This window comes from Microcebus murinus, chromosome 1, assembly GCF_040939455.1.
Source record: "Microcebus murinus isolate Inina chromosome 1, M.murinus_Inina_mat1.0, whole genome shotgun sequence".
In the NCBI taxonomy this organism is placed as follows: Eukaryota; Metazoa; Chordata; class Mammalia; order Primates; family Cheirogaleidae; genus Microcebus; species Microcebus murinus.
The window spans coordinates 63,998,403-64,024,971 of NC_134104.1; the positions used below are offsets into that span (position 1 = coordinate 63,998,403).

At 35.3% G+C, this 26,569-nt stretch overlaps 1 protein-coding gene across 2 annotated transcripts in view; it reads left to right on the forward strand.

The window, feature by feature from the left end:
* The window catches only part of SLC15A2 (solute carrier family 15 member 2), a 32,369-nt gene extending 15,981 nt beyond the window's left edge, over positions 1-16,388 (forward strand). For both annotated transcript variants that reach the window (XM_012780517.2, XM_012780518.2), the window contains exons 8-22: positions 1,942-2,024; positions 2,454-2,540; positions 2,725-2,814; positions 2,907-2,951; positions 4,006-4,038; positions 4,773-4,861; positions 6,196-6,277; positions 6,862-6,996; positions 7,410-7,574; positions 7,730-7,773; positions 9,392-9,502; positions 10,156-10,252; positions 13,608-13,754; positions 14,380-14,484; positions 14,875-16,388. In XM_012780517.2, the coding sequence (XP_012635971.1) occupies positions 1,942-2,024; positions 2,454-2,540; positions 2,725-2,814; positions 2,907-2,951; positions 4,006-4,038; positions 4,773-4,861; positions 6,196-6,277; positions 6,862-6,996; positions 7,410-7,574; positions 7,730-7,773; positions 9,392-9,502; positions 10,156-10,252; positions 13,608-13,754; positions 14,380-14,484; positions 14,875-15,051 (1,490 nt within the window). In that variant the 3' untranslated portion in view covers positions 15,052-16,388. The remainder of the gene's footprint in view (positions 1-1,941; positions 2,025-2,453; positions 2,541-2,724; positions 2,815-2,906; positions 2,952-4,005; positions 4,039-4,772; positions 4,862-6,195; positions 6,278-6,861; positions 6,997-7,409; positions 7,575-7,729; positions 7,774-9,391; positions 9,503-10,155; positions 10,253-13,607; positions 13,755-14,379; positions 14,485-14,874) is intronic.
* The last annotated feature ends 10,181 nt before the right edge of the window (positions 16,389-26,569 follow it).

The following is a 26,569-nucleotide window of genomic DNA, read 5'->3' on the forward strand; positions in this document are numbered from 1 at the left end:
GAGGAGAAGCATCACCTTCACCTAAATCGAGTGAGGAGAAAATGAGTGTGGATACAGGAATTAGTAGATTTGGTGGCAGGAAGTTGAGGGAGTTTCATTTGAAGGTTTCTATTTTCTTTGTTAAGTAAGAGGCAACATCATGTACTAGAGGTAGTAGATAGTAGAGAATTTCAAAATTCCTACTCATCTTCTTTAGTTAAGTGGCCTTGAAATTTAAGTGTGACCTTAGTGGATTACATAGTTTTCCTTTTATCACTCTATTGTCACTATTGCAATCGGCATTCCCGAGGTGTCCAGTCTCTTGCTAGAATCATTCTTAGTTTCAGGATTAGTTTATTTCCCATCCAAAATTTTCCTCTTGTCTAGGTACCTCTTTATCTGCCCATTTGACTCCCAGGATTAGCATTCTTCCCCTGAACCATTATTTTGATCATTGATGAGAAGGCTATTGTAGGTAAAGTGTGCTATTTGGAGAAGCTTTGGAGAAACTGAGAGGATGTATAAAGAAAAGTGGTAGAGTGAATGTGACTGAGAGGAATGGAGAGATACTAGAAAGTTAAGGGAGAGAAAAGTAAAGATGTGTGTAAAGTAAAAGTAAAGATGAAGTAAAAGTAAAGTAAAGATGCCTTCTGATGTGTGAGGATAATGGATAATGCTATTGATCACTGAGAAAGGCATCTTTAGCAGAAGATTTATTAGAAGAAAATCTCACTGGAGCTAGGAAATATGTTAAGGAGGAAAGTACCTCCTGGAAGGTACCAAGGTAGAGTACCTTCTCACTGATTTTTACTTAATAAAATTTAAGAAACACAAAACTTATTATTTTATAGTAATAAAAGTAATACCAGCTCAGTGTTAATCTGGAGAATAAAAGGAAAAATAACAAAATAAAATTCACCTAAAACTATCTGTGGAGATGTGATTAAAGGATAAAGATGCAGGTTAAGGAAAATGGAATGAACGCAAGAACAGAAATAGTATAGAATAGAATTTTTTGTAGGAATGATGGATACCGGTTAGAGCATAGGATGCCTAAAGAAGAAGAGTAAAATATAAATTGGGAAATGATAGGTAGAAGTGTGCTCCTTTGAGGATAGGGACCTTGTATTTTTTTCTTGTATTCCCTTGTACAGTGAGTGAGTGTATGATGCAAGAATTAGTGAATGAGATGTTTTATAGTGACTAAAAGCATAGATTTTTGAGTGAGGCCTCACGTCAAAAATGCAGTTTCTGGCAACTTCCAGCTGTGTAACCTTGTATAAGTTGCTTAATTTCTTTACTCTTCAATTTCTTCGTGTGTAAAATGGGGGTATTAGTACCTATTTTGCAGGTTAAATCACTTAATGTGTTAATATGTAAAATGCTTACCAACTTTATAATAATAACCCTTCAATAGATGGTAGTGATAGCAATAACCATCAGGATAATAATGACTTTGGGAAGGCCTTTCATGCCAGGAGTTTGAGTTTATTAAGTAGATCTTGGAAAGAAACATTTAACATCCGATTAGAGAAGGAAGAGATTAGGGAATAAGAAACTAGTTGGTGTCCATTTTAATAATCTAGGATAGAAGCTGTGAAGTCCTAATCAAGAGTGGTAGCAGTGGTAATGTAAAGGAGGGGCAGACAGGCAATGCATTGAAGAAAGAGAATCAGTGACAGGTGGTAACATTTCAGATACGGAGATGGAGAAAGAAGAGTAAGAAGTCAAAAATGACTTCCATTTCTGTGATTACATGAAAGTCTTAACAGATCTCTCTCTTAATAATTGACCATTTTATCTTCTCTTGGCACCTGTAATTTTTATAACCCCAAAGTCAGTAAATGTAAGTCAGTTACCTCTTTATGAGATTTGCCAGTCACTCCCACAGTTTAGCAGTCTGCCCTTTGCACTGACATACTGAATGAGAAGCTAAGAACCTTGTTTATGTATCAACTGCAGTTGTGTTTGCAATGGGAAGCAAAATGTACAAAAAACCACCTCCAGAAGGAAACATAGTGGCTCAAGTTTTCAAATGTATCTGGGTAAGTCCATGAATTGTTTACCTGCCTTTTTGAATCAAAAGTAAAAGATGCTATGCTGAGAATATGGGTGTTCAAACATGGGTATACATTTTTCCCAATGATCTCTGTTCTATTTCCATGCCTTTTGAAAGCTGAGATTAATTTGTCTTTTTCTGTGCCTCTACTTAACCATTAAGTTAAAAAAAAAAAAAGGCAATCATTTTTAAAAATTGGCAATAAAATCCTAAAGTATAGTTATATGTGGTACCAATAGGAAATAAAGATAGAGAAAATTATATCTGAAATATTCTGAAATTCAATTCCTAATGAGGTCAAAGAGTTGGAGTAAGTCACTAAAAGTATATGTGTTTGAAGAAAGGAATAATAAATTGGAAAAGGCAAGGGATGGTTTCTCTTTATATCTCCCCTAATGTCCGTGCTTTGCCCTAGTTTGCTCTTTCCAACCGTTTCAAGAACCGTTCCAGAGACATTCCAAAGCGACAGCACTGGCTAGACTGGGCAGCTGAGAAATATCTAGTAAGTTGGAACTGCAGAAGCATCTTGTGGCTCAGTGGAGTCTTTCCTGATGTTCAAACTGATTCTGCATTCAACCTGAACTGCATTCAACCTCTTCTCTTACTTTTTGGGGGGCACTTCTACTTTATGCAAGAAAACCACATATGGAACTTTTGGCAATTCTGCCTGTTCTTTCTTCTTGTAGAAGCAGCTCATTACAGATGTGAAAGCACTGACCAGGGTACTATTCCTTTATATCCCATTGCCCATGTTCTGGGCTCTTTTGGACCAGCAGGTAAGAATAGTTCTTTTGAGAGCTACTTCTTCTTACAGCCACTTCCTTTTCATAGGAAAGGGATTTCTCATAATACCATCTGTTTTCCCTAGGGTTCACGATGGACTTTGCAAGCCACAAAGATGAATGGGAATTTGGTGAGTAGAAGAGATTTTACAGAGAAGTCTACTATTTTCTTCATCATTCATATTGAGGAAAAATTAATTTCTTTGTGTTTTTGCCTGAAAACTGACTTAAGGTCATTAGAAAGGTGTATTTAGCCTGAACGCAGAGTGTAGGCAAAGATAAAGAAAGCTAGTCTAGAGATAAAAACCAGAATCTTGTCTTCAGAAATCAGTAACAAGAGGATGGGAAATGTTTTAATGTATATAAGGAAGTATAGGGAGGATAAAAAATGAAGTGATACAGACCTAGGATAGTGATTTTCTTCTGTCTAAGCACAGCAGAGACAGGTTTGATTGGTGCTACTACCAATTGCTCCATCTCTCAGTAGGAATCACAGCAGGGGACCTGAAGGAAATGGAATAATTTATACATGAATATGGAAGGAGTGAGAAGGTTGTAAATATTATTTTCTTTTTGTCTACTCTGCATTCTTTGGCCCACTCACATAAGGTCCCATCTCTGTTCCCAATTCCTAGATTACTGTATTATTTTTCTACCTTTTCAGTTCTGAATAAGACAGGGTGGAATGATACCAGAGTGATATTAACCAGTCTATTTGCAGCCTGAAAAATATAATTTTACTTTTCCCACCCTCTGGTTGTCCAGCATTTACTATGGTGGCCTCTTGTTGACCCACTGGAGAACAACTTTGGAAGCACTATGTGTCAGAGGGAGTCTTTGCCCTAACTATGATGTCTTGTCTTTCACATTATTTCCAGCTACAACTGCAGTTGCTGAGATTAATAAAAATATGCCAACTCTATTCTCTCTCAAGTTAAGGAAAGGATAGGTCATAGAAAAGAATATTCTTCCTTATGCCCATCTACCATCAGCAAAAAATAGCCAAAAGCCGTCCCAAGTCTGTTCCCATCCCCAAATACTCTTACAAGCAAGATAGTGGCCCTGCACCAAACACCTGCTGAATTTTCTCTTATATGCTTCTCACCTGCTAATTAGCAAAATTGTTGATCTAGGTTTTTCTTATCTTTGGCCACCATCTAAATATAATTTATTATAATGTTTCAGGGTTTTTTTGTGCTTCAGCCGGACCAGATGCAGGTAGGAAACTTATCTATAACTATGGGGACTTAGTTCTTTCCTTATCTATGCCTTTACCTACAGTATTAGGATTAACAACCATATTTTATGCTTTTCTTCTTATATGCTGAGGAGGGCCAAGCTTAGAGATGAAAACATTCTCCTTAAGCCCTGCACTTCCCCTTCACATTCCCTGTTAAGTGAGTGCTCTGCCCAATTCCAGGGAGAGCGAGTTTTGAGCCACAGGTTAAATATAAGCATTGGATTTTTTTTCCATGTCAAGGTAGTATAATGGAAATATTGTCAAAGAAAGTATAAGGCTCTGTTATGTGAGTAGTAAAGTCAGACTCTCTGTTTATTGGTGATTCTCAGTTCTTTTTTTTTTTTAAACCCTTTGTTCCACAATACCAGTTTTTTCTTCTTTCCTTCCTTACTTTTGGCCCTGACATTTTCCCCTTAGGCTGCAGAACTGGAAAATATGGGTGAAAATGGGAAGGAAGAGGTCCTAATATGATTGGCAGGAAAACAGGCATAAAGTGAAACTGGTCCCTTAGGATATTTGTAAGCTAAGCTGCTGTGCAAGGGAAATAAAATCTTGGGTGTAAAGTTATTGGGAAATGTGGAATCATTCTGTACTTATAATGATAAAAGTGTGTGTGAATGTGAGAGATAGTGTACACAAGCAAATGAGTGCAGTGCTTACACTTATAATAGGAGAATTCTTGTAGCTAATGCTCTTTACCATGGTGTTACAGGTACTAAATCCCTTTCTGGTTCTTGTCTTCATCCCGTTGTTTGACCTTGTCATTTATCGTCTGATCTCCAAGTGTGGAATTAACTTCTCGTAAGTGCTCACTGTGCCTGTTTTACTCCAAACTGACTCAATCTTTGCCCAGTTTGATAATGACTCAATGTCAATATTTTCCTCCTTAGTGATAATTTGTTTTGGCTTATCATTTATCTGCTTCTATTTTTCCATGTTAGATTAAATGCGTATTAACACTGAAAAATGGGAATTAGATCTAATTAATGAGAGTCAAAGTCATTACTATGGACTTAACTGTGCAATGTTTCTGGAAAGTCAAAAATATGTGAGATTAGGCTCCTAAACCAACTTGCTCCTTGTTCTTGAATGTTGTCTCTTCAAAGAAGCCCAAAGCCTTTGAGGACTACTAATCCTTTTAAATCTCCTGTTGTCCCTATAAAACAAATGGGAGACCGAGTAGGACTGGGGCTAGAATTGTTCCTAATTACTGCTTTTTCCTTATTCTAAATAGAAGTGTTAGTCTTTATAAAGTTTGGCAGAAGAGGATTTCAAGCCTCCTTTCATTCCTATTTAATAGTGATTTCATTTTGATGACCATTTTACCAAATTCAAATGGCCTTTGGTCATTTATTCATGCATTGAGCAGATATATTAGGGAGTTTAGGAACAAGTGTCATACAAATGTAAATCAAGCAAAAATCTTTCCCTTAAGTAGTATTATATAGTAAGGGAGCTAGAGAAGATGCACATTAAAAATGTAGTATAAGTATTACACAGGTAAAATATGTTAAGTGCCCTAGGAAGGGAAAATCAAAGTGCCGGGTAAGTATAGAGAAGGAAGAGAGCCCTTCCTGCTGCCACAGTTAACAGACTTCTGAAGAGCAAAATGAAGTAAAGCATGTACAGCACCCGGCATCTGACAAATGTTGAATAAATCTGGTTATATTGCTATTATTTTTGTTATTATAATGAATAGAAAGACCATAATAAGCAAAAGTAGAGGTGAGAAAATGTGGTACATTACAGAGAAGAGCAATTCAATGTGACTCAAATAAAAGGAGAAAGGAGGATGTGTGAAGGGGAGTTCTAGGAAATACTTTGAAAAATAATTGGGACCAAATCAGGAAAAGTCTTTAAGAATAGGCTAAGGAAGGTGGATTTTATACTTAAGAGTCTAAAGCAGGGGTCCTCAAACTTTTAAACAGGGGGCCAGTTCACTGTCCCTCAGACCGTTGAAGGGCCAGACTATAGTTTAAAAAAAACTATGAACAAATTCCTATGCACACTGCACATATCTTATTTTGAAGTAAAAAAGCAAATGAGCAAAAACACCCACATGTGGCCTGCAGGCCATAGTTTGAGGACTCCTGGTCTAAAGTTTAGATATAATTGTCTCTTCCTTTTCTCTGCAGATCGCTTAGGAAAATGGCTGTTGGTATGATCCTAGCATGCCTGGCATTTGCAGTTGCAGCAGCCGTAGAGATAAAAATAAATGTGAGTTCAATAAATCTTAAGCTCCATGAGGGCAGGACAATATCTGTATTATTCACTCTTCTGACTTGTTCAATCTTGATTCCCTGGGATCTAGCACAGTACCTCTTTTATAGGAGGTGCATGTTAAGTATTTGTGATAAATGAGCAGATACAGGGGTAGAGCAGCAATGCAAAATGAGGCCCACCTCCCACCTGAGTGATTCAGAGGGTGTTTTCAGGGAATTCCTAAAAACTAATATTCAAGATATCTAGCCATCACTTTAGGGAACATATGATGCCTTTCTAAATACTCAAGTACCTTTTAGCAGATTGAGTAGCCATTTTGGGGGAATGAAGGATACCACCATGGCCGAGTCAAGAATCACAGATTTTGTTACTTGGCATTGCTGCTTGCTACACTGACCTTGTGTTTCCCCCTCCAAACTTCCTTCAGAGTTTTTTAAGCCAAATACTCTCCAGAAGGAGAAAACCATGTTCTCTTGGCTAGATGGGCTAGGCTGTCAGAAACAGGAATGAGACATGTGTTCCCATTGTATCTGAAGGATTATTTGTTGGTGATTCTGACATGTGTTCTCTGTCCCAAGAGAATGGCTCCACCCCAGCCAGGTCCCCAAGAGATTTTCCTACAAGTTCTGAATCTGGCAAATGATGAAGTGAAGGTGACAGTATTGGGAAATGAAAACAATTCTCTGTTGGTAGAGTCCATCAAATCCTTTCAGGTGAGGTATGAGTCTGAATTAATTAGAAACTCTATATGCTGTATTGATCTTGATTTTTTCCTTATATTAATTATATCATAAGCACCTTCCAAGGTCCTCAGATAATCTTTGAGAACATGTTTTTAATGGGCACATAATATCCCATCCTATAGATATATCATAGTTTATTTAGACATTTCCTTATAGATATCCAAATTTTTATTATTATGCATAATCCTATAATGAATATTTTTACTCATAAGTCTTTATGCATGCCTCTAATTATTTCCTATGGTAGAAATGAAATTACTAAATTAAAGAAAGGAATTACTAGGTTGAAAGTATCTGATGAGGTCACCCACGCTAAGAGATTATGAGATTGTGATATCCAAGATGGGGTAGAATGTAAGTGTGATAGATACTTCATTCTACAGAAACCACCACTGTATTCCAAACTGCACCTGAAAACAAAAAGCCAGGATTTCCACTTCCACCTGAAATATCACAATTTTTCTGTCTACACTGAGCATTCTGTGAAGGAAAAAAACTGGTATACTCTGATCATTCGTGAGCATGGGAAAAGTATCTCCAGCATGATGGTAAGTTGAAGAATTGCCCAGTTTCTAAATTCTCATCTCAAAATAAGCTGACTGGCTCATCCGTGTCTTACTAAGGATCTGCCTGATGATTAGATTTTCTGGTTATAGTTTCTTTTTTGTCAGCTGTTACTGATTTTTACTTTTCTCTATTGTAGGTAAAGGATGAAGACAAAACAACCAATGGGATGACAGCCCTGAGGTTTGGATGTCAAGGAGATACCAGGCCACCCTGTTCTCTTGAATCTTGGATCACTTCTGATCCTTGGGGTTTCAGATTAAAAGGCCTCACACTCTACTGGTTTCGAACAGGAATTCTCTCTCCTAGAATATCAGGGGCACTGGTGTCAGAAGGCATTTTCCAGGACAGTGAGAGGCAGATAGGCTTGTTTTCTCATGTGGGATCAAAGATGACCCTGCATCTGTGTATGCCTCCTGTGCTCTGCTGCATGAATTCTTTCTGCTGAATTTTATCCATTCATCTTGCTCTCAGGAAAATAACTGAGTACTTCCCTCTCTGTGATCACCAGAGAGAAATTTAGAAGTGAGCAAATAATCTTCCCTTCATTGTTGGTAGTTGAATATATATCTTTTAAAGTATAGTTTTTATTATAAACCTATAGAAGTATCATGGTATATTACACATTTGAAGTCAAAAGATTTGGTTTTGAATACAGAGAAGGCTGATGTCTGACAGACAAGAGATGGAGCACGAAAGAGGTCACCTGCTCTCTGTGGCAGGTGTTAGACATGAAATATACAGATACACATGTCTATGGCCACCGAGATCATGTGGTTGCTATTAAGAATAGCATTTTATTTATTTATTTATTTATTTTTAAGTGAGAAATGATTGTGCTAAAGAATAGCATTTTAGAAGAGAATTTTTACTGAAAAGTCTGAATTTCACTAAAGGATAGGACAGTCATAATAACTTGCTTTAGAAAAGTTATTCATGCTTTAGAAAAAGTAAACAGCTCAAAATAAGACAACAGTGGAGACAGAGAGCCAGAGAGCCATAGGCCTCCAAGAAGGGACATTTTGTAGGTTACTGCAGGATGATCTACAGTCCAGGAATTAGCATTCAGGACTCTAGAGGGACTTCCATTCTTATCCCTTAGGCCAGAGACCAGTCAAAAGCTATCACAACATAAACATACCAAAAACCTAACTTGAGGGGAAAATCTAGGTACCCAGGTTCAGAAGACTGGAAAGGTGGTTCTGGAAGGGTCCAAAGTTTCTGCAGACTTCAAAACACTGATAACAACCTACTATGGGCTGGTAGTCTGAATTCTGCACAAGTCACATTGGACTTCATTTACAAAAGGCTAAGATATCAGTTTTAAATAAATATCATTATATCATCATAGATACATAATTATCTTGTTTTTCTTAGTAAAGTCTCAGTTGATGAATTCCACAATTATAAGGGAAAGAAATTGGATGCAAGTAAACTGGATTAGTAAGGGAACTCAGATTGATGAGTTCCCTTACTAGGGAACTCATAGTGAGTTCCCACTCACTATGATCATAGGTGATCATAATAGTGTCCATCCAGTTAGAGATCTGGTGAATATGTGGCAGACAAAATGTTAATACTTCAAGAGTTTTAGGGATAGTTAAGGCTACGGATTACTTCTTACATGTGAGTTCACTCATTTTTCCAGTTAACAATATACATCATGTACCTTTTATGTGCTATCCACTATTCTAGGCACTGGGAATATAGTGATAAAAACAGAACAGGCCCCTACCCTTTGTTATCAGGTATCCTGTTTAAGTGTGTTTGTCTGATGTGTAAATAATGTCTCTACCCTCAGGTTTATTAACACTTTGCATAAAGATGTCAACATCTCCATGGGTACAGATATCTCCTTCCATGTTGGTGAAGACTATGGTGTGTCTGCTTACAGAATTGTGCAAAGAGGAGAGTAAGAGCATTGCACCTGTGGACATTTTACTTTTATCAACAATTGTATTTTAAATGCTATCTTTGTATATAGGTAGGGAACATCTTGGCTAATTTTGAGTATAGAGAGACTCCTGCTCTTTTTCAACTCTTGCCTCCTTCCTTCAGTATCACTTTTTTCTACATAGATATATTGAGATAATAATTATTGTGAAGGCCATATTCTATAGTTAACCCAGCCCATCTCTGTGAATTTTGCAAAACTTATTATTGATTCCTTCCTACCAAAGGAAGTACTCCTTGATTCCTACCACTGGCCTCTCATTACTTAGAGTTTATCACCTCAGTTTCACTGTTTCATGCTGTTTCACTAAGTCATAAGATTTGTATGAGAATAGTTCAACTGGACCTGAAGTCCACAAAAGAAGACGATTCATATCTTTTTTATTCAGGTTTAAGATTTATAAACATATCTAACAAGCAAGCAATTGAACTCAAGCTAGGGGCAGAAATCTGGCATGATAACTCACTCCTTAAAACATCTCTCTTCAAAGAGAAATGGTGACTTCAATGCTTTCTTCACCATTAGTGGAGAGATGAGATCACTTTTCCTAGAGATGAGAATGCTTTTCTAACCTGTAATGTTTATTCTAACCTAAACTCATCCTGTTCCAGATACCCTGCAGTGCATTGTAGAACAGAAGATAAGGATTTTTCTCTGAATTTGGGTCTACTAGACTTTGGTGCAGCATATCTGTTTGTTATAACTAATGTAAGTACCCCACAGCCTCCCCTCCCCACCACCTCCATCTTCTGTCCTCTTGGCAGGGACAAAGGATAAGGAAGAAGACTCTGTGGCCAGACAGGAACACATACTTATTTCTAGTGCAAGGTGACAAGTTCTATAAGGACTTTAGAAAGCCCATTGTCTCCAAAGGGGATGTTAAAAGTGATAACATCAGCATTTAATTAATTTTGAATTAATTTTTGCATATGGTGTAAGGTAAGAGGTCCAACTGTATTCTTTCATATGTGTATATCCAGTTGTCCCAGCATAATTTGTTCAAAAGACTATTTTTTCCCCATTAAATGGTCTTGGCACTGTTGTTGAAAATCAATTGAGTGACATATATGAGGGCTTATTTCTGTATTCTCAAATCTATTTCATTGATCTGTGTGTCTATCATTGTGCCAGTACCACACTGTTTTGATTACTGTTGCATTGTAGTAAATTTTGAATTCAGAAAGTGTGAGTCTCCAACCTTGTTCTTTTTCGAGCTTGGTTTGTCTATTCTGGGGCCCATGAATTTCATATGAATTTTAGGATCAGTTTAGGATCAGAAGCCAGCTGGGATTTTGATAGGGATTACATTAACTCTGAAGATCATTTTGGGGAGTAATATTGTCATCTTAATAGTATTAAGTCTTCTGATCAGTGAATATGAGATGTCTTCTAATTTATTCAGGTCTTCTTTAATTTTTTTCAACAATATTTTGTAGTTTTCAGAGTAGAAATTTTACATTTGTTTTGTTAAATTTATTCCTTAGTATTTTATTCTTTTCAAAGCTCTAATTAATGGAATCATCTTCTTAAGTCCATTTTCAGATTTTTCTTTGCAAGTTATAGAAATATAATTTATTTTTATATATTGATATTATATCCTGCAACCTTACTGAACTCATTTATTAGTTCTAATAGTTTTTTAGTGAATCCCTTAGATTTTCTACCTACAAGATTATATCATCTGAAAATGGAGATAGCGTTACTCTTTTCTTTTCAATTTGGATGCCTTTTATTTATTTCCCTTGCCTAATTGCTCTGGGTTGAACCTCTAGAAGCTGTGATAGCAGACATCCTCTTAGGGGGTAAGCATTCAGTCTTTTATCATTAAGTAGGTTACCTGTGGGTTTTTTATACATACCCTTGATCAGATTGAGGAAGTTACTCTCTATTCCTAGTTTGTTGAGGGTATTTCTGTTTGTTCATTTTATCACAAATAAGTGTTGAATTTTATCAAATACTTTTTCTGCATTTATTGATATGATCATGTGTTTTTTGCCCTTTATTTTATTTGGTATGGTATATTACATTAATTGATTTTCAGATATTAAACCAAGCTAACCCTGTTAATTTTCTAGGGCCACTATAACAAAGCACCATAACCTGAGTGGTTTACAGAACATAAATTTATTATTTCACAATTATGGAGACTAGAAGTCTGAGATCAAGGTGGTGGTAGGGTTGGTTCCTTCCAAGGGCCGTGAGGAAGAATCCATTCCATGCCTCTCCCATAGCTTTTGGTGGTTTGCTGGAAATATTTGGTATTCCTTGGTGTATAGAAGAATCACTCTAATGTCTGCCTTCATCTTCACATTATGTTTTTCCTATGTGCCTGTCTGTTCAAATTCCCCTCCTCCTTTTTTTGACAAAGATACCTATCATGTTAGATTAGGCCCACCCTAGTGACCTCATTTTAACTTGACTAATCACATACACAACAACCCTATTTCCAAACAAGGCCACATTCTGAGGATACTGAGTATTAGGACTTCAGCATATGAGTTTTGGAGGACACAATTCAGCCTGTAACACTTGTGTAGGTGGTGTTATTCTGTTTTTGTTGTTGTTATTGTTGTTCTGTCTCTCATCTGCTGTTCAAGATAAAAGCCATACATGATGTTTCTGTACACCAGGATAATATAAACATGTAGAGTAGAGGTCATAAATTAGAGGTCTGGGGGCCTTCCTTCCACAGTCCTATCTTGTATGCCCTGCACAATGTTGATGAAACTAATAAAAGAATTAATTGCCAATATTTAAAATTCAAGAGATTTCACCTGAGAAGTTGGATTTTTGACATTTCTTGGAATAAAAATAAGAATATTTCATGACAGGTAGTACTGTGTCAATTGGTTGGTGCTCCAGGGGCTGTGCACTTTCAATGGAACCTGTGCTGTCCAGTTCACCGTAGTCTCCATCTGACCTATGGGCATTTAAGTATCTGACTTTCATTTGGAAGCTCTGGTCATGATCTTCTCTAATGCCAAGAAAACCCAAACAGATGCCTAGGTATAGTTTACACTTTCAGCTAAAGCAAAACAGAACTCCTTTACCTTCCTCTTTCGAACCCAATGGCCATTTGACTCAGAGAATCAAAGGCATTTAGATGTCAAAGACTTTTCATCTCAAAGACTTTTGACCTTAATGTTTTAACTCTGCTATTTTTAACTCATTGTTATCCAGATATTACACCTATTACCTAATAATGGCTTTAATCTAAGAAATATATATAGTTCTTAAAAGATATCAGTAGATATAATCTACATAAAACAAACCATAACTAAAAATGTGCATATAGTAAACGTACTTTTGGACAAAAAACTGATTGTAGAATCACATATATTTGGTAATATTAATAACAAAAAAATTGACCCTGAAAAAAATTCTTTTTGACCAAACTTTACAGAAAAATTACTTCTTTTTGACAAAATTTGGATATGTAAAATTTGAGTTAAAAATAACTGGCAGTAAATAGAATGCAAAATATTAGGTGGTATTGATATGTATTAAAAAATTGATCAGTAAAATCTTCAATGTAAAAATTACAAAGAAAATAATTCATTCCAATAAAAGTAATTTTAGTAAAATTAAAATAGAAAATGTTAAAAAGCAATTTAATTGTACTTAAATCTAAAATGGAATAAGAAATTTAACTGTTCTCAAGAAAATGTTTCTGAAGATTAATTTTGCTTGTATTATTCAAATGCCATTTTATGTTAAAATGTCCAGAAGCAAAATGCCCAATAGGTCCAAATGGTGACAATCCAAACTGCAATATCAAAATATTATGCCATTTAAGGTCTCTGTCAATAATAGTATCTGATTGACTAAAGCCAGGTGAGTGAATATAATGATACCAAAAGAAATTTGAAAAAGCTGGAATTGTGCAGAAATGGTCAATCTCCTGAAGGTAGCAAAAGGATGAACATATAACACAAAGAGGGAATGAATATAAACTGTAGCATCATAAAATGAATGAATATAAACTGTAGCATCATAAAATGCTACAGTTAGGAATATTTACTTGACACTACTGATAAGCTCATTTCCTCTTTCTTCCACTAAGAGTACCAATCACGGTCTTCAGGCCTGGAAGATGGAAGACATTCCAGCCAACAAAATGTCCATTGCATGGCAGCTACCACAATATGCCCTGGTTACAGCTGGGGAGGTCATGTTCTCCGTCACAGGACTTGAGTTTTCTTATTCACAGGTAAGTTTTTGCAAATAGAAAGTAGAAATGGAGATATTGCTTGAAGGATGGTGAGTTTTAATTCTAACACTGCCTTAAATAGGCATATGATCCTGGCCAAGACCTCCATCTCTTTTGGCATTGGGTTCCTTGTACATGAATCTGAACGTATATGACCTTTGACTCCTCTTGACTCCCCAGATCATGACCGTGCAGCATAGCACAGGAGTCTGTGCTATTTGGGTTCTAGGAAAAAGCACTTAAAGATTAAAACTAAGGGCTGTGGAGTCAGACTATCCACATTCAAATTTTGGCTGCATAACCTAGTGTGTAACCTTGAATAAGTGAATTTTCATCTCTGTAATGCTATTTTTCTTTGCATATAAAATAAGAATCTAATAGAATTTATCTCTTACGGTTGTAATAAAGATTATATGATATAATGAATTATTCAATTAAGACCTCCATTTTATTACTGTTAACATTACTGTTAACATTATTACCACCCCTGAATCAATGTGATAGATGAACATAGTGGGGGAAGTTTGAATCTGGAAGCCTTTGTGGGAGAGTTTTTCAGGATAGACACATGGGGCATGAGGGTGGTGCAGGGAGTTTGTTAACTTTCAAACTATATCTTCCCTAGGCTCCCTCTAGCATGAAATCTGTACTTCAGGCAGCTTGGTTGTTGACAGTTGCAGTTGGGAATATCATCGTGCTTGTTGTGGCGCAGTTCAGTGGCCTGGTACAGGTAGGTATCCTAGGGAAGTTGAAGTTCATGTCTACCCAAAGTTTTCCCTCCAACTTTCTCTTCTCCCTTTCCCTCCATCCCTCTGCCTCCCACATCCCTCACTCAGTGTTGTGACATGAGATTGGTTAGATACACAGACTTTGTCAGGAAAATATAATAGATATAAGTAAGTGGTAGTAATGATCACCATATACCTATATGAGGAAATTCCAATGAACCCAGTCTTCTTCTAGCAAAAGTCTGCCTAAACTGGTTATTCTGGGTCAATATACTCCCTAATCCTGATTCTGTAAATATCGCTTTAAGTTTAGGTTTCTCCATAATCTTTTTTTTTTCCCACTCAAACCCACTTTATTTCCATAATCTTCTCATATTTATTTCTCCTTGCAGTGGGCCGAATTCATTTTGTTTTCTTGCCTGCTACTGGTGGTCTGCCTGATCTTCTCCATCATGAGCTACTACTATGTTCCCGTAAAGCCAGAGGATATACAGGGTCCAGCAGATAAGCATATTCCCCACATCCAAGGGGACATGATCAACCTAGAGACCAAGAAGACAAAGCTTTGATGACTCCGTGGACTCTGTCCTTTCCCCAGTTCCCTAATTCCTGGCCCTGGTCAAGCATTTTTTTCTCCTAGTAGGTTAGGCAAGATAGGTAGCATTGTAATTGAGCTGATCTTCCACCTTTCTCCCATGATACAGACAGTTCTAAGACTGGGTTTTTCAGTACATCTTTAAATGAGGCCCCTGAGACTCTCTGTCTTCTGATCTATCCATAAACTCAGCAAATCTTGTGCAGTGTTGCTAAAGCTGGCTTGGTGTCTCCTAATGGCCATGAAAATACAACTGTATAATTAAGATCAGTCTCTGACGTATGCAAAGTTATATGGGAATTCCTTTACAGGTACCTGCCATTTAGAACTGATAACACTGCTTTTTTGAGGCGCTTGCTGATTTAGGGGCAAAATTGCAGAATAGAAACGGTATTTCAAGTTTCTTTATAAGCAAGGTAATTGTGCTATTCACAAGGACCACAAGAATTGGTATGTATGGTGTGATCTGGTCCAGCCAGCGGCTGCCTTGTTGGTTATTATCCAGGTTTGATAAGACATTAGTAAATTTTTCAATACAGATGATAGAAGATAGCATGCCATTTTATTAACACAGTTAATATAGTGATTATTATAGTATTTTATCTTTTCATCTAAATACTCTTTTTTTCAGTACTGGTAGATCCTAGCACCCAGATTAAAGATAATAAACACTAGTATACATGGTTCTGGAGAATAGGAATAGGTATAAATTGTAGAAATTCTGATGAGCCCATTCATCCTTTTATGTACACATTCCTCTTAGGAACTGCGATGTTTCAGCCCTGGACTGTGCTGATCTGTGGATAGTTGTATAGACAGTAATTATAGTTAGACAGTAATTATAGTTGTATAGACAGTAATTATAATTTTGCAACCTTGTTTTATCAATATTGCTGGACCAGCGTTTTCTTATTATTACATCTTGTCTTTTCTATAGCAACAAATTTTCAATAATAATGTTTTTACAAGTCCAATTTTTGTTTTATAATTATTCCATTTAGCCTCAAAGTAGTGGTTCCATTTTGATAATTTTTCCTGACATGCTTTTCTCATAATTTTAAAATATTATTTCTTCCTTTAGGTCTGCAAATTCTCTTCTTATTAAAAAAAGGTTATATTAATGCTTGAGGTTTGAGGTCTTACAATGGCAATGCTCAATAGAGGGGCATGGACCCATATAAGGATCCTGTCAAAATTTGTGGGTTGGGGGCTGGTGGAGCATGAGGGTTTTTGTTCTTATGTATATGTGTGTTAATGAAAAGAGTTGAAAAACTTTACCTTGCATATAATAAATGAATCCAGGGAATCCAATGACTGTGCAATGTGCTGCTAGGAAAAAAAGTTTAGAACCACTGAATTAGAGAGCCTCATTTCCACTGGTTTTACATTGTTGTCATCTAGAAGAGTGTTGGGTCTCACATTGTTCATGTAACAAGTAAGAGAATTTACTCTACTTTTCCAAGCTTCATATACTTCAGTTTTAATGACTATCATTTCAGAAGTGCAGAAGTGGCAGCAATGTTACCCAGTTTTCTGATCTCTTGATGTGAACCTGACCCTACTCCTTTAGAAGACAGGCTGTTTACTTTAAAGCAGCTTTAACCTAAACTATTCTATAAATGTGGTTTCAAGAGATGTTAATGCTTTTCTGTGAAAAGTGTCTATGGACAAATAAGTTTGGGAAATGAGGTACTATATCCTCTTGTTAACATTTGCATATTAAAGACTCTGAGATATCTTGTAGTAAAGACACAAGACACTTTGCCTAAGCTAACATGGTATGGTATTCTATAGAACACTGGCTTGTGAAAAACTGTTAGGCAATTCTTCCTTATGCTGAACCTTAGTTCCTCTCTGAAATCTCCTACCATTGGTTCTTTCCTCTCTCAAGAATAAGCTTAACTCTTTTTTTCATGTGGCAGATGTTTCACTATTTGGGGAAAGTTTTTATGGCTCTTCTGCAATCATCACGTATTCAAGGTAAAGATACTCAGTTCCTGTAATGGTTCCTCACAAGGCATAGTTCTATCCTTTTACCATCTTGGTTTCCCTCTTGTGAAAAATATCCTTTACCTGAAAGACAGTAATTAAGATTAAAATATCTTAATATGTGATATCAGTAGCCAAATACAACATTCCAGAAGTGGTCTAACTGGAAGAACTAGCATCTGCCTTTCTCCAAACAATGCAAGTCTGTTAATGCAGTGTAAGGTAACATTAGATGTTTTTGGAAACTACACCACAATGTTGGCTTATATTCTATTGTGCGTCACTTCATGACAGAGATGTGTTCTGAGAAATGCATCATTAGGCAATTTCATCATTATGCAATATCATACAGTGTACTTACACAAACCACGGTGGTATAGCTTACTACATACCTAGGCTATATGATATACCCTATTTCTCCTAAGCCATAAACCTATGTAGCATGTTACTGCACTGAATACTGTAGGCATTTGTAACATAATGTTTTTTTGTGTCTCTAAACATAGAAAAGGTATAATAAACTTTACACATTAGATGAATGTATCAAATTATCATATTTACGCTGAAAATATTTTTAAAAAGAGATTGCAATCCATTTGGAAAAATTTGGACACATAAATGGAAAAGAAGGTCAAGTAAAATCATGGTATTATAATCTAATGGGACCACCATTGTATATGTTGTTGGTTGTTGACTGAAATATCTATATACAGCCCATGACTATGTGATTGGCTAAAACCTCAAAGATTTTAAGAAAGCTATTGTTTATCCACATACATCTTTGAGTTCCACTGTATGCCATTCACTGAGTTAGCTGTTGGAGAAACATAGATGAATAATCTACTATACCTGTCCTCAAAGTTACCTTGCTTATCCAGACAGACTGTCAAGATCCTGGAGAGTGCAAAGGCCTGGAGGAAGTAATGGTGTGACGAGGAAGAATACAAACAGTTTGGCAAAGAGGTAGAAGATACATTCAGAAGAAGCTAAGGATCAGATCATGAGGGCCTTGTGACCATTGTAAGACATTTTGAAGTTATTCTAAGTGAGGTGTGAAACCATTGGAGGTATAGAACATGGGAATGACATAATCTGATTCTGTAAAATCACTCTGGCTGCTGAGTGAATTTTCTATAGTCAAGAAGGAATAGAAACAGAGCACTTGCTATGTTAAAAATATTCTATATACAAAAAAGACAAAGATGAATAAAACACAGTTCTTGCCATTAATGAGCTCAAAACTTTTTCAATTTTCAAATCTTGTGTTTTCCTAACTGTGGTACCTGACTGTCAATCTTTGTCTGTCTTATCTTCTACAGTCACTTTTGGAGTTTTCCATTTGCATAGACAAAAACCATTAACACCCAGGACTCAAAATTCTTTACCACCTTTTTAAATTCTAATGACCTCCATTTTACCTAGGGTAACTCAGTCATCCTCAGACTAAGCTATATCTCAACATTAAATATCCCCTGAAAAATGTTACCTCCAAAATCTCCACTTTTGAAATCTCTAATCTTAATCTTCTGCACTTTTACAATCTTTCCTCTTCTTCTCCATTGAACTTACTGTTCATATTCATTGTAATCTCCAATCGATACATCTCAGTTCTCTCAGATTACATTCTAGTCTGGCTACATTTGCCTTGAAACTAACCTGGACCCTACAGTTGATTTTTTTAGCTATTAACTTACTACCACATCAGAATTTTTGGCCTTCCTGACCTTCCATAATTTCTCCCAATGTGTACTACTGTGCAAATTTATACAATTACTTCTGTTCCTGTGACTGGACTGCCAGGAACTGCAGGAGAAAGTCACAAGACTATGATTATATGGTTCAAAATTCAATGCCATCTACTCATTTTACAAATTAGGATCATTGGCATTATCCATCACTCTTCCATCTGCCAGATTGCACATATTGGATCTATCAATGAGTCTTGTAGATGCTACTTACTCAATAGGTTTCAAATCTGTCTACTTTGGAATTAAAAAGTACAGTAACAAAACAAAAATTTAATAGAGGGGCTCATCAGAAAATTTGGGCTGAAAGAATGAATCAGTGAACTTAAAGATAGGTCAATAGAGATTATGCAGTCTAAGGAACCAAAAGAAAAAATAATTTGAAAAAATGAACAGAGCCTCAAAGACCTATGAGAAGCAATTACAATACCAACATATGTAAAATAAATGTTCCAAAAGGAGAGAAAAGAGAAAGGGGAAGAAAAATTGAAGATATAGTGGCTGAAAAAGTCCCAAGTTTGCTGGAAAAAATTAATTTTCATATCCAAAAAGTTTAAAGTACTCCAAGTATCATAAAAATAAAGAGATCCACACCTAAATAAATTACAGTCAAACTATTAAAAGTCAAAGAAAAGTAGAAAGTCTTGAAAGCAGCAAGAAAAAAAATGATCCATCACATACGAGGGTTACTCAGTAAGATTAACAGCTTACTTCTTATGAGAAACAATGGAGGCCAAAAGTCAGCGGGATGACATATTCAAAGTGATGAAAGAAAAAAGAAACTGCTAACTAAGAATATGTCCAGGGAAACTAGCCTTCAACGTTCAAGACAAAGTAAAGACAGTACCAGGCAAACAAAGATTAAGAGAATTTGTCACTAGCATACCTACCCTACAAGAAATTCCAAAGAAAGTCATTTAGACTGAAAAGGAATGACACTAGATGGTAGTAACTTGAATCAATACAGGTAATTACATAGGTAAATAAAGAGATAGTATAAATATACTTTTTACTCATTTCTTCTTTAAATGTATTTAAAAGACAACTGCATAAAATACTAATCATAAAAGTTTACTTTGGGATTATGACATATAAAAATATGATTTCTAGGACAGTAATAAAACAAAAGAGAGGAGAGAAAAAGAAGCTATCTATACTGGATCACAGTTTCTGTATACCACTGAAATTAAGTTAGTATTAAACAGAACTAGAATGTTTTAAATTAACATGTATATTGCGACCCCCAGAGCCACCACTAAGAAAATTGCTCAAAAAAGTACAGCTAAAACACAATAAAGGAAGTAAAATGGTACACTATAAAATATATATTTAACACAAAAGAAGGTAGTAAGAAGGACTAGAGTAACCAAAGAAAGACATCTAGAAAACAATAGCAAAATAACAAATATAAATCCAACCATTAATAATTATATTAAATATAAATGGATTAGACCCTTCAATCAAAGGATGGTTGCTATGATAAAGAGATTTTGAGGGTTACTATGATAAAGAGCAAGTAGCATGCAAAAATCATGTGGAGCATGAAATGAAGGTGGCATTAACTAGTAGATTTCAGGTTTAGAGAAGTTGTGTAGTACCCAACAGGTACATACATTTCATTAGTAAGTAACTGCAGTTATTGAATAATGAAATTATAATTTTGTTTTGCCTTTTATGTATATTTTCTTTTCCAAATGGCTACCAAATTGTTAGCCCATTTAGTAGTTGTTTGGACCTACTTAAATAAATAGAACAGTTGAGTATTTCTTCTGGCTTTGAGCACAAAATAGTTACTGAGACACTAAGAGACACATGAAAGTACGTGAACCTCTAGTTTAGTCTCAGGAATGGCCAAAAGTTTGGATAGAAAAGAAGCTTTACATTCAACATTGTAGGCCAGATATTTGTTTTTGGATAATGCAATATAATGGAAGAAAAAGAGCAAGAACCACAAGGAGGAAGAGGAGCTGGAGGGGGAGGAGAAAGTAGTAGAGTAATAATGGCCATTAATTGAATGCTTACCAAATGCCAGGCTTTGTACTAAGCACTTTACCTGCAATAATAATTTTCAATCCTAGGGCCTGTACCATCATGTATGCTCTGGTACATGGTGAATTTTCTCTGTTCTTATTTGTAAACATCCATTACTCAAAGCCACAAGTGCTCCCTCACTACCCTGGCAGCCCTTTGCCCCCTCCTGCCAGTCACCCCCATGGACTTCCCCACAAAACAGCAACTTAATGGTCCAAGCAGGGGGTTCCAGGACCTTGCTCTAGCACCATAACCTGTGTTTGTTATGTTTGAGCATTGCCTGGCTTTCCTAATGTTAAATATTTAACATTCTATTCTTGTTCAATTCTCACAGCAAACTCCTTTGGGAAGGTAGGTTCCAATGGCATAAAATGCCTTGATCTTGCAACCAGTTCACACTTCTCTTGATTTGAGGGACAATCCTAAATATGAGGAGATCTTTAACTAAAATTTGATCAGCTGACATAAATTTCCTAATTTTAAGGGTACTATCTAATACTCTATTAAGAATTTTAAAAATCAACAACTATTATGTATTCCCCAAGAGGTAAATCACTCTGTGTGTGTATGTGCATGCGTGTGTGTAATATAATACCTAGAACAATGACCAAAACTATACAAAGAGATATACTCAAAAACACTATAGATAAATCAAAATGGAATTCTAAAAAAATGTCCAAGTAACCCAGAGGAAGACAGAAAAAGAAAAGCAGAGAGAACTCAGAAAATGAAAGTTAAAATGGCATCTGTGAGCCCTAATGTGTCAGAATTACATTAAAAGCCAATGGGCTTTTATACTACTATATTAACAGGCTAAAGAAGAAAAATTGATAATCATATCAATCAATGCAGAAAAACCACTTGACAAGACTAAACACTCATTTAAGATAAAAACTCTCACAAAAATAGGAATAGAAAGGAACTTCTTCATATTGATAAAGAACAGCTACAAAAATCCTACAGCTAATAATCAATTTAACGTTGAAAGACTGAATACATTTCCCCTCAGCTTGGGAACAAAACAAGGATATTCACTCTCACCACTCTTGTTTCCACAGAGTGCTACAAGTTCTAGTCAGTGTGACACAGACTCCCTCCTTGACTAAACTTTAGACAGGGTCCTGAGCCCTCCTTTTTACCAGGCCTTGTCCTTGGGTCCTGTTTTCAGCATGCCTACCACATCTAAAAAGTCATCACTATCTTTATAATTAGAGTTAAGTTGTCATCAGTTTAAAATAATTGCTTATAAGATGATATTTGCAAGCCTCATGGGAACCACAAAATAAAAACCTATAACAGAAACACAAAAAATAAAAAGCAAGAAATTAAAACATACCACCAGAAAAAATCACTTTTCTTAAAGGAAGGGAGGAAGAGATGCCCAACAACAACAACAGCAGCAAAAAACCCAGAAAACAAATAACAAAATGGCAGTAATAAGTCTTTACCTATGAATAATAACATTTAATGTAAATGGACTAAATTCTCCAATTAAAAGACACAGATTGGCTGAATGGATAAAAAAGCAAGACCCAACCATATGCTGCCTACAAGAACTCATTTGACCTATAAAGACACACATAGACTAAAAATAAAGGGGTGGAAAAAGATACTCCATGCAAATGGAAACCAAAAAAGAGCACAGTAGCAATACTTATATCAGATAAAATAGCTTTCAAGACAAAAACTGTAAAGAGATACAAAAGATCATTATATGATACATATAATCATATATCATGGTATATATTATATAATATTATATTGAGACCTATATATATATATATATAATATATTTAACCTCTCAGCAACAAGATATAATAGTTGTAAATATATATATATATATATATATATATATATAAAACTAACACTGGAGCATTCAGATATACAGAGCAAATATTATTAGAGCTAAAATGACAGATTTACCCAAATACAATAATAGCTGGGGATTTCAACACCCTATTTTCAATGCTGGACAGATCATCTAGATAGAAAAGCAACAAAGAAACAACAGACTTCATCTACATTATAGACCAAATGGACCTAATAAGCTATTTACAAAACATTTCATCCAACAACTGCAAAAAACACATTTCTTTCCTCAGCACATTAAACATTCTCAAGGATAGACCATATTTTAGGCCACAAAACAAGTCTCAAAAAATTCAAAAATATTAAAATCGTATCAAGTATCTTTTTTGACCACAATGAAATAAAACTAGAAATCAATAATGAAGAATTTAGAAACTATACAAACACACAGCAATTATGCAATATGCTCCTGAACAATCATTGGGTCAATGAAGGAATTAAGAAGGAAATTTAAAAATTTCTTGAAACAAATAAAAATGTAAATACAACATTCCAAATCTCAAAAAAACTACAAAAGCAAGAGCAAACCAAGCCCCAAAGTCATAGACAGAGAAATAATAAAGGCAAAAGCAGAAATAAATGAAATTGAAATTTAAAAAGCCTAATAATTCAAAAGCTCAACAAAAAGGTCAGCAAAGGGAAAAGTTGATTTTTTGTAAAAAATAAATGAAATTGACAAATCTTTAGCCAGACTAAGAAAAAAAGAGAGAATACCCAAATAAATAAAATCAGAGATGAAAAAGGACACATTACAATCGATACTACAGAAATTCAAAGGATTATTAGAGACTATTATGAGCAACTACATGCCAATAAATTGGAAAACCTAGAAGAAATACAAATTTCTAGACATGTACAACCCACCAAGATGGAAGCATGCAGAAATCCGAAGCCAGAATTGACAGATAACAAGTAATAAAATATACTGTATGGCTGTATCAAAATATCACATATACCCCATTAATATGTACAATTATCACGTATCCACAGCAATTAAAAATTTAAAAAATTTTTTCAAAGACAATAGATAAGTATTTATGAGCGCATGAAAAAGAAACCCTGTACACTGTTGGTTGGAATATAGATTGGTGCAGCTGTTATGAAAAATAGTATGGAGGTTCCTAAAAAATTAAAAATAGAATTACCAGCTGGGTGCAGTGGCACATGCCTATAATCCCAGCTACTAGGAGGCTGAGGTGGGAGGATTGCTTGAACCCAGAAATTCAACACCAACCTGGGCAACATACAGAGACTCCATCATAAAATAAAAGACCAAAAAAAAAAAAAGATGAAATTACCATTTGATTCAGTAATTCCTCTTTTGGATATATGTCCAAAGGAAGTGAAATCACCACCTTGTAAAGATATCTGCACTCACATGTTCATTGCAGCATTATTCTCAATAGCCAAAATATGGAAACAACCTACGTGTTCATCTACAGACAAGTGGATAAGAAACGGTATATAAACACAATGCAATATTAATTATCCTTTCAAAGGGGGGATATGTTGTCATTTGCCACAATGTGGATGGACCTAGAGGACATTGAGCTAAATGAAATAAGCCAGAGGTAGAAAGAAAAATATTGCATGATCTCACTTTTTTGTGGAATCTAATTTTTTTAAAAAAGTAAAATACACAGAGATAGAGAATAAAATAAGTTATTTCCAGGGTCAGGGTGCAGAGGAAGAATGGGGAGATTTAGGTCAAAGGGTACAAAATAGCAGATATGCAGAATGAACAAGTTTAAAGATGTAATGTACAACATGAGGACTACAATTGATAATAATGTATTCAGGATTTTTGCTAAACCAGTAGATTATAGCTTCTTTTACCACAAGTAGAACAAAATGGGTTACTATGTGATTGATGGATATATTAATTTGTTTTACTATAGTAACCATTTTACTATATATACATATCTCATAATATCATGTTGTATGCCTTAAATATACACAATAACATTTATTTTTTTAAAAAGCAAAAAATAAATAAATACAAGGTCATCACCAAACTCAAGGTCATCTAGATTTTTGCCTGTATTAACGTCTAGGAGTTTTATAGTTTTGCATTTTACTTTTAGATCTATTATCCATTTTGAGTTAATTTTTATGAAGGGTATAAAGTTTGTATCTAGATTCAGTTTTTTGCATGTAGATTTTCTGTTGTTCTAGCACCATCTATTGGAAAGATTCTCTTTTCTCCATTGTATTTCATTTGTCAAAAATCAGTTGACTGTATTTGTATGGGTCTATTTCTGGGCTTTCTAGTCTGTTCCATCGATCTATTTGTCTATACTTTAATGCCATACTTGGTTACTGTAGCTTTACTGTAAGTCTTGAAATTGGGTAGTGTCAGTCCTCCAACTTTGGTCTTTTTCATTATTGGGTTGGTTACCACACTGATTTTTGATAGAAGTGCAAAAGTAATTCAATGGAGGAAGGCCAGGCTTTTCAATAAAAGGTGCTAGAACTATTGGACATCCATAGGCAAAAAAGGGAAAACAAACAACTCAGCCTTGCCACACAAAGATAACCAAAACCTAAACCAAACTAACCAAATAAAAACCAAAAACAAAGTACCTCAACAAAACTCCAATTTAAACCTCACACGTTATATAAAAATTAACTCAAAAGGCACCATAGACTTAAATGTGAAGTATAAAACTATAAATTCTTTATGAAAAAATATAGGAAAAAATCTTGGGTATCTAGAGTTAGTTTTTAGAATTGACACTAAAGCATGACCCGTAAAAGGGAAAATTGGTAAGTTTGACTCCATAAAAATTTGCTTTGTGAAAGCCCCTGTGAATAGGGTAAAAGGACAAATTATAGACTGGTAAAGAACATTTGCAAACCACATATCCAGTATAGTAGTAGCATCTGTAATATATTAAGTACTCTCAAAACTCAACGCTAATGAAATAGATAATTCAATTAGAAAATAGGCAAAAGACATGAAGAGAAATTTCAAAAAGTATATACAGATAATAAGTAAGGACATGAAAAGATATTTGACATCATTAGTCACTAAGGAAGTGCAAATTAAAATCATAATAAAATATCACTACACACCTATCAAAATAGCTAAAATAAAAAATAGTAGCAACACTAAATTCTGGTGAGGATACAAAGAAATTGGATCACTTATACACTGCTGGTGGAATGTAAAATGATATAGCCACACTGTAAAACAGTTTGGCCATTTCTGACAAAACTAAACATTGAACCACATGACCCAGCATTCCTGGGCATTTATCCCAGAGCCCAAGGGCCAATCACAAAGTCAAACTTGGAAGCAGAGGCCTGCATGGCAAAGAACTTACAAAATTTCACTGGTTTTTACTGGCAAAAGCCTGGGTGAATGTATCTGAAATGGAATTATTAATATAATGGTATTATCCCAGTCGTGAAGGAACACAAATTTAAGTTAGGCTGAAATTTTATATAGGTGAATTTACCAGAGATTCTGCATTCAATATCTAACACACACAGTTGTTAGAGTTCTAACTACCATTTTTCTTTTTTGTTGTTGGTAGGCTGAAAATTGTATTCACTTTTGTCCTGTGCTGAGTTGAGATTTCAGAAATATCTTTCAGAGAAATGAATATAAAGATTTAGGGAGATGAGAATGTTAAAGTGGATTTGTTATGTGTTACCCACTCAGCCATCCCAGCCCCCAAAACCTACTTGTCATAAGAGAATTCAGAAAAGCCTTAATGAAGGTAGTAACAACATATTTGAAAAGCATGATTATCACTGACTTCTCTATCTCAGTGATAAAACTGGAAAATACAGAGATTGAAATAAGCTCTACAATTTCAATAAGGATGATGACATCTCAGTGTGGTGGAGACT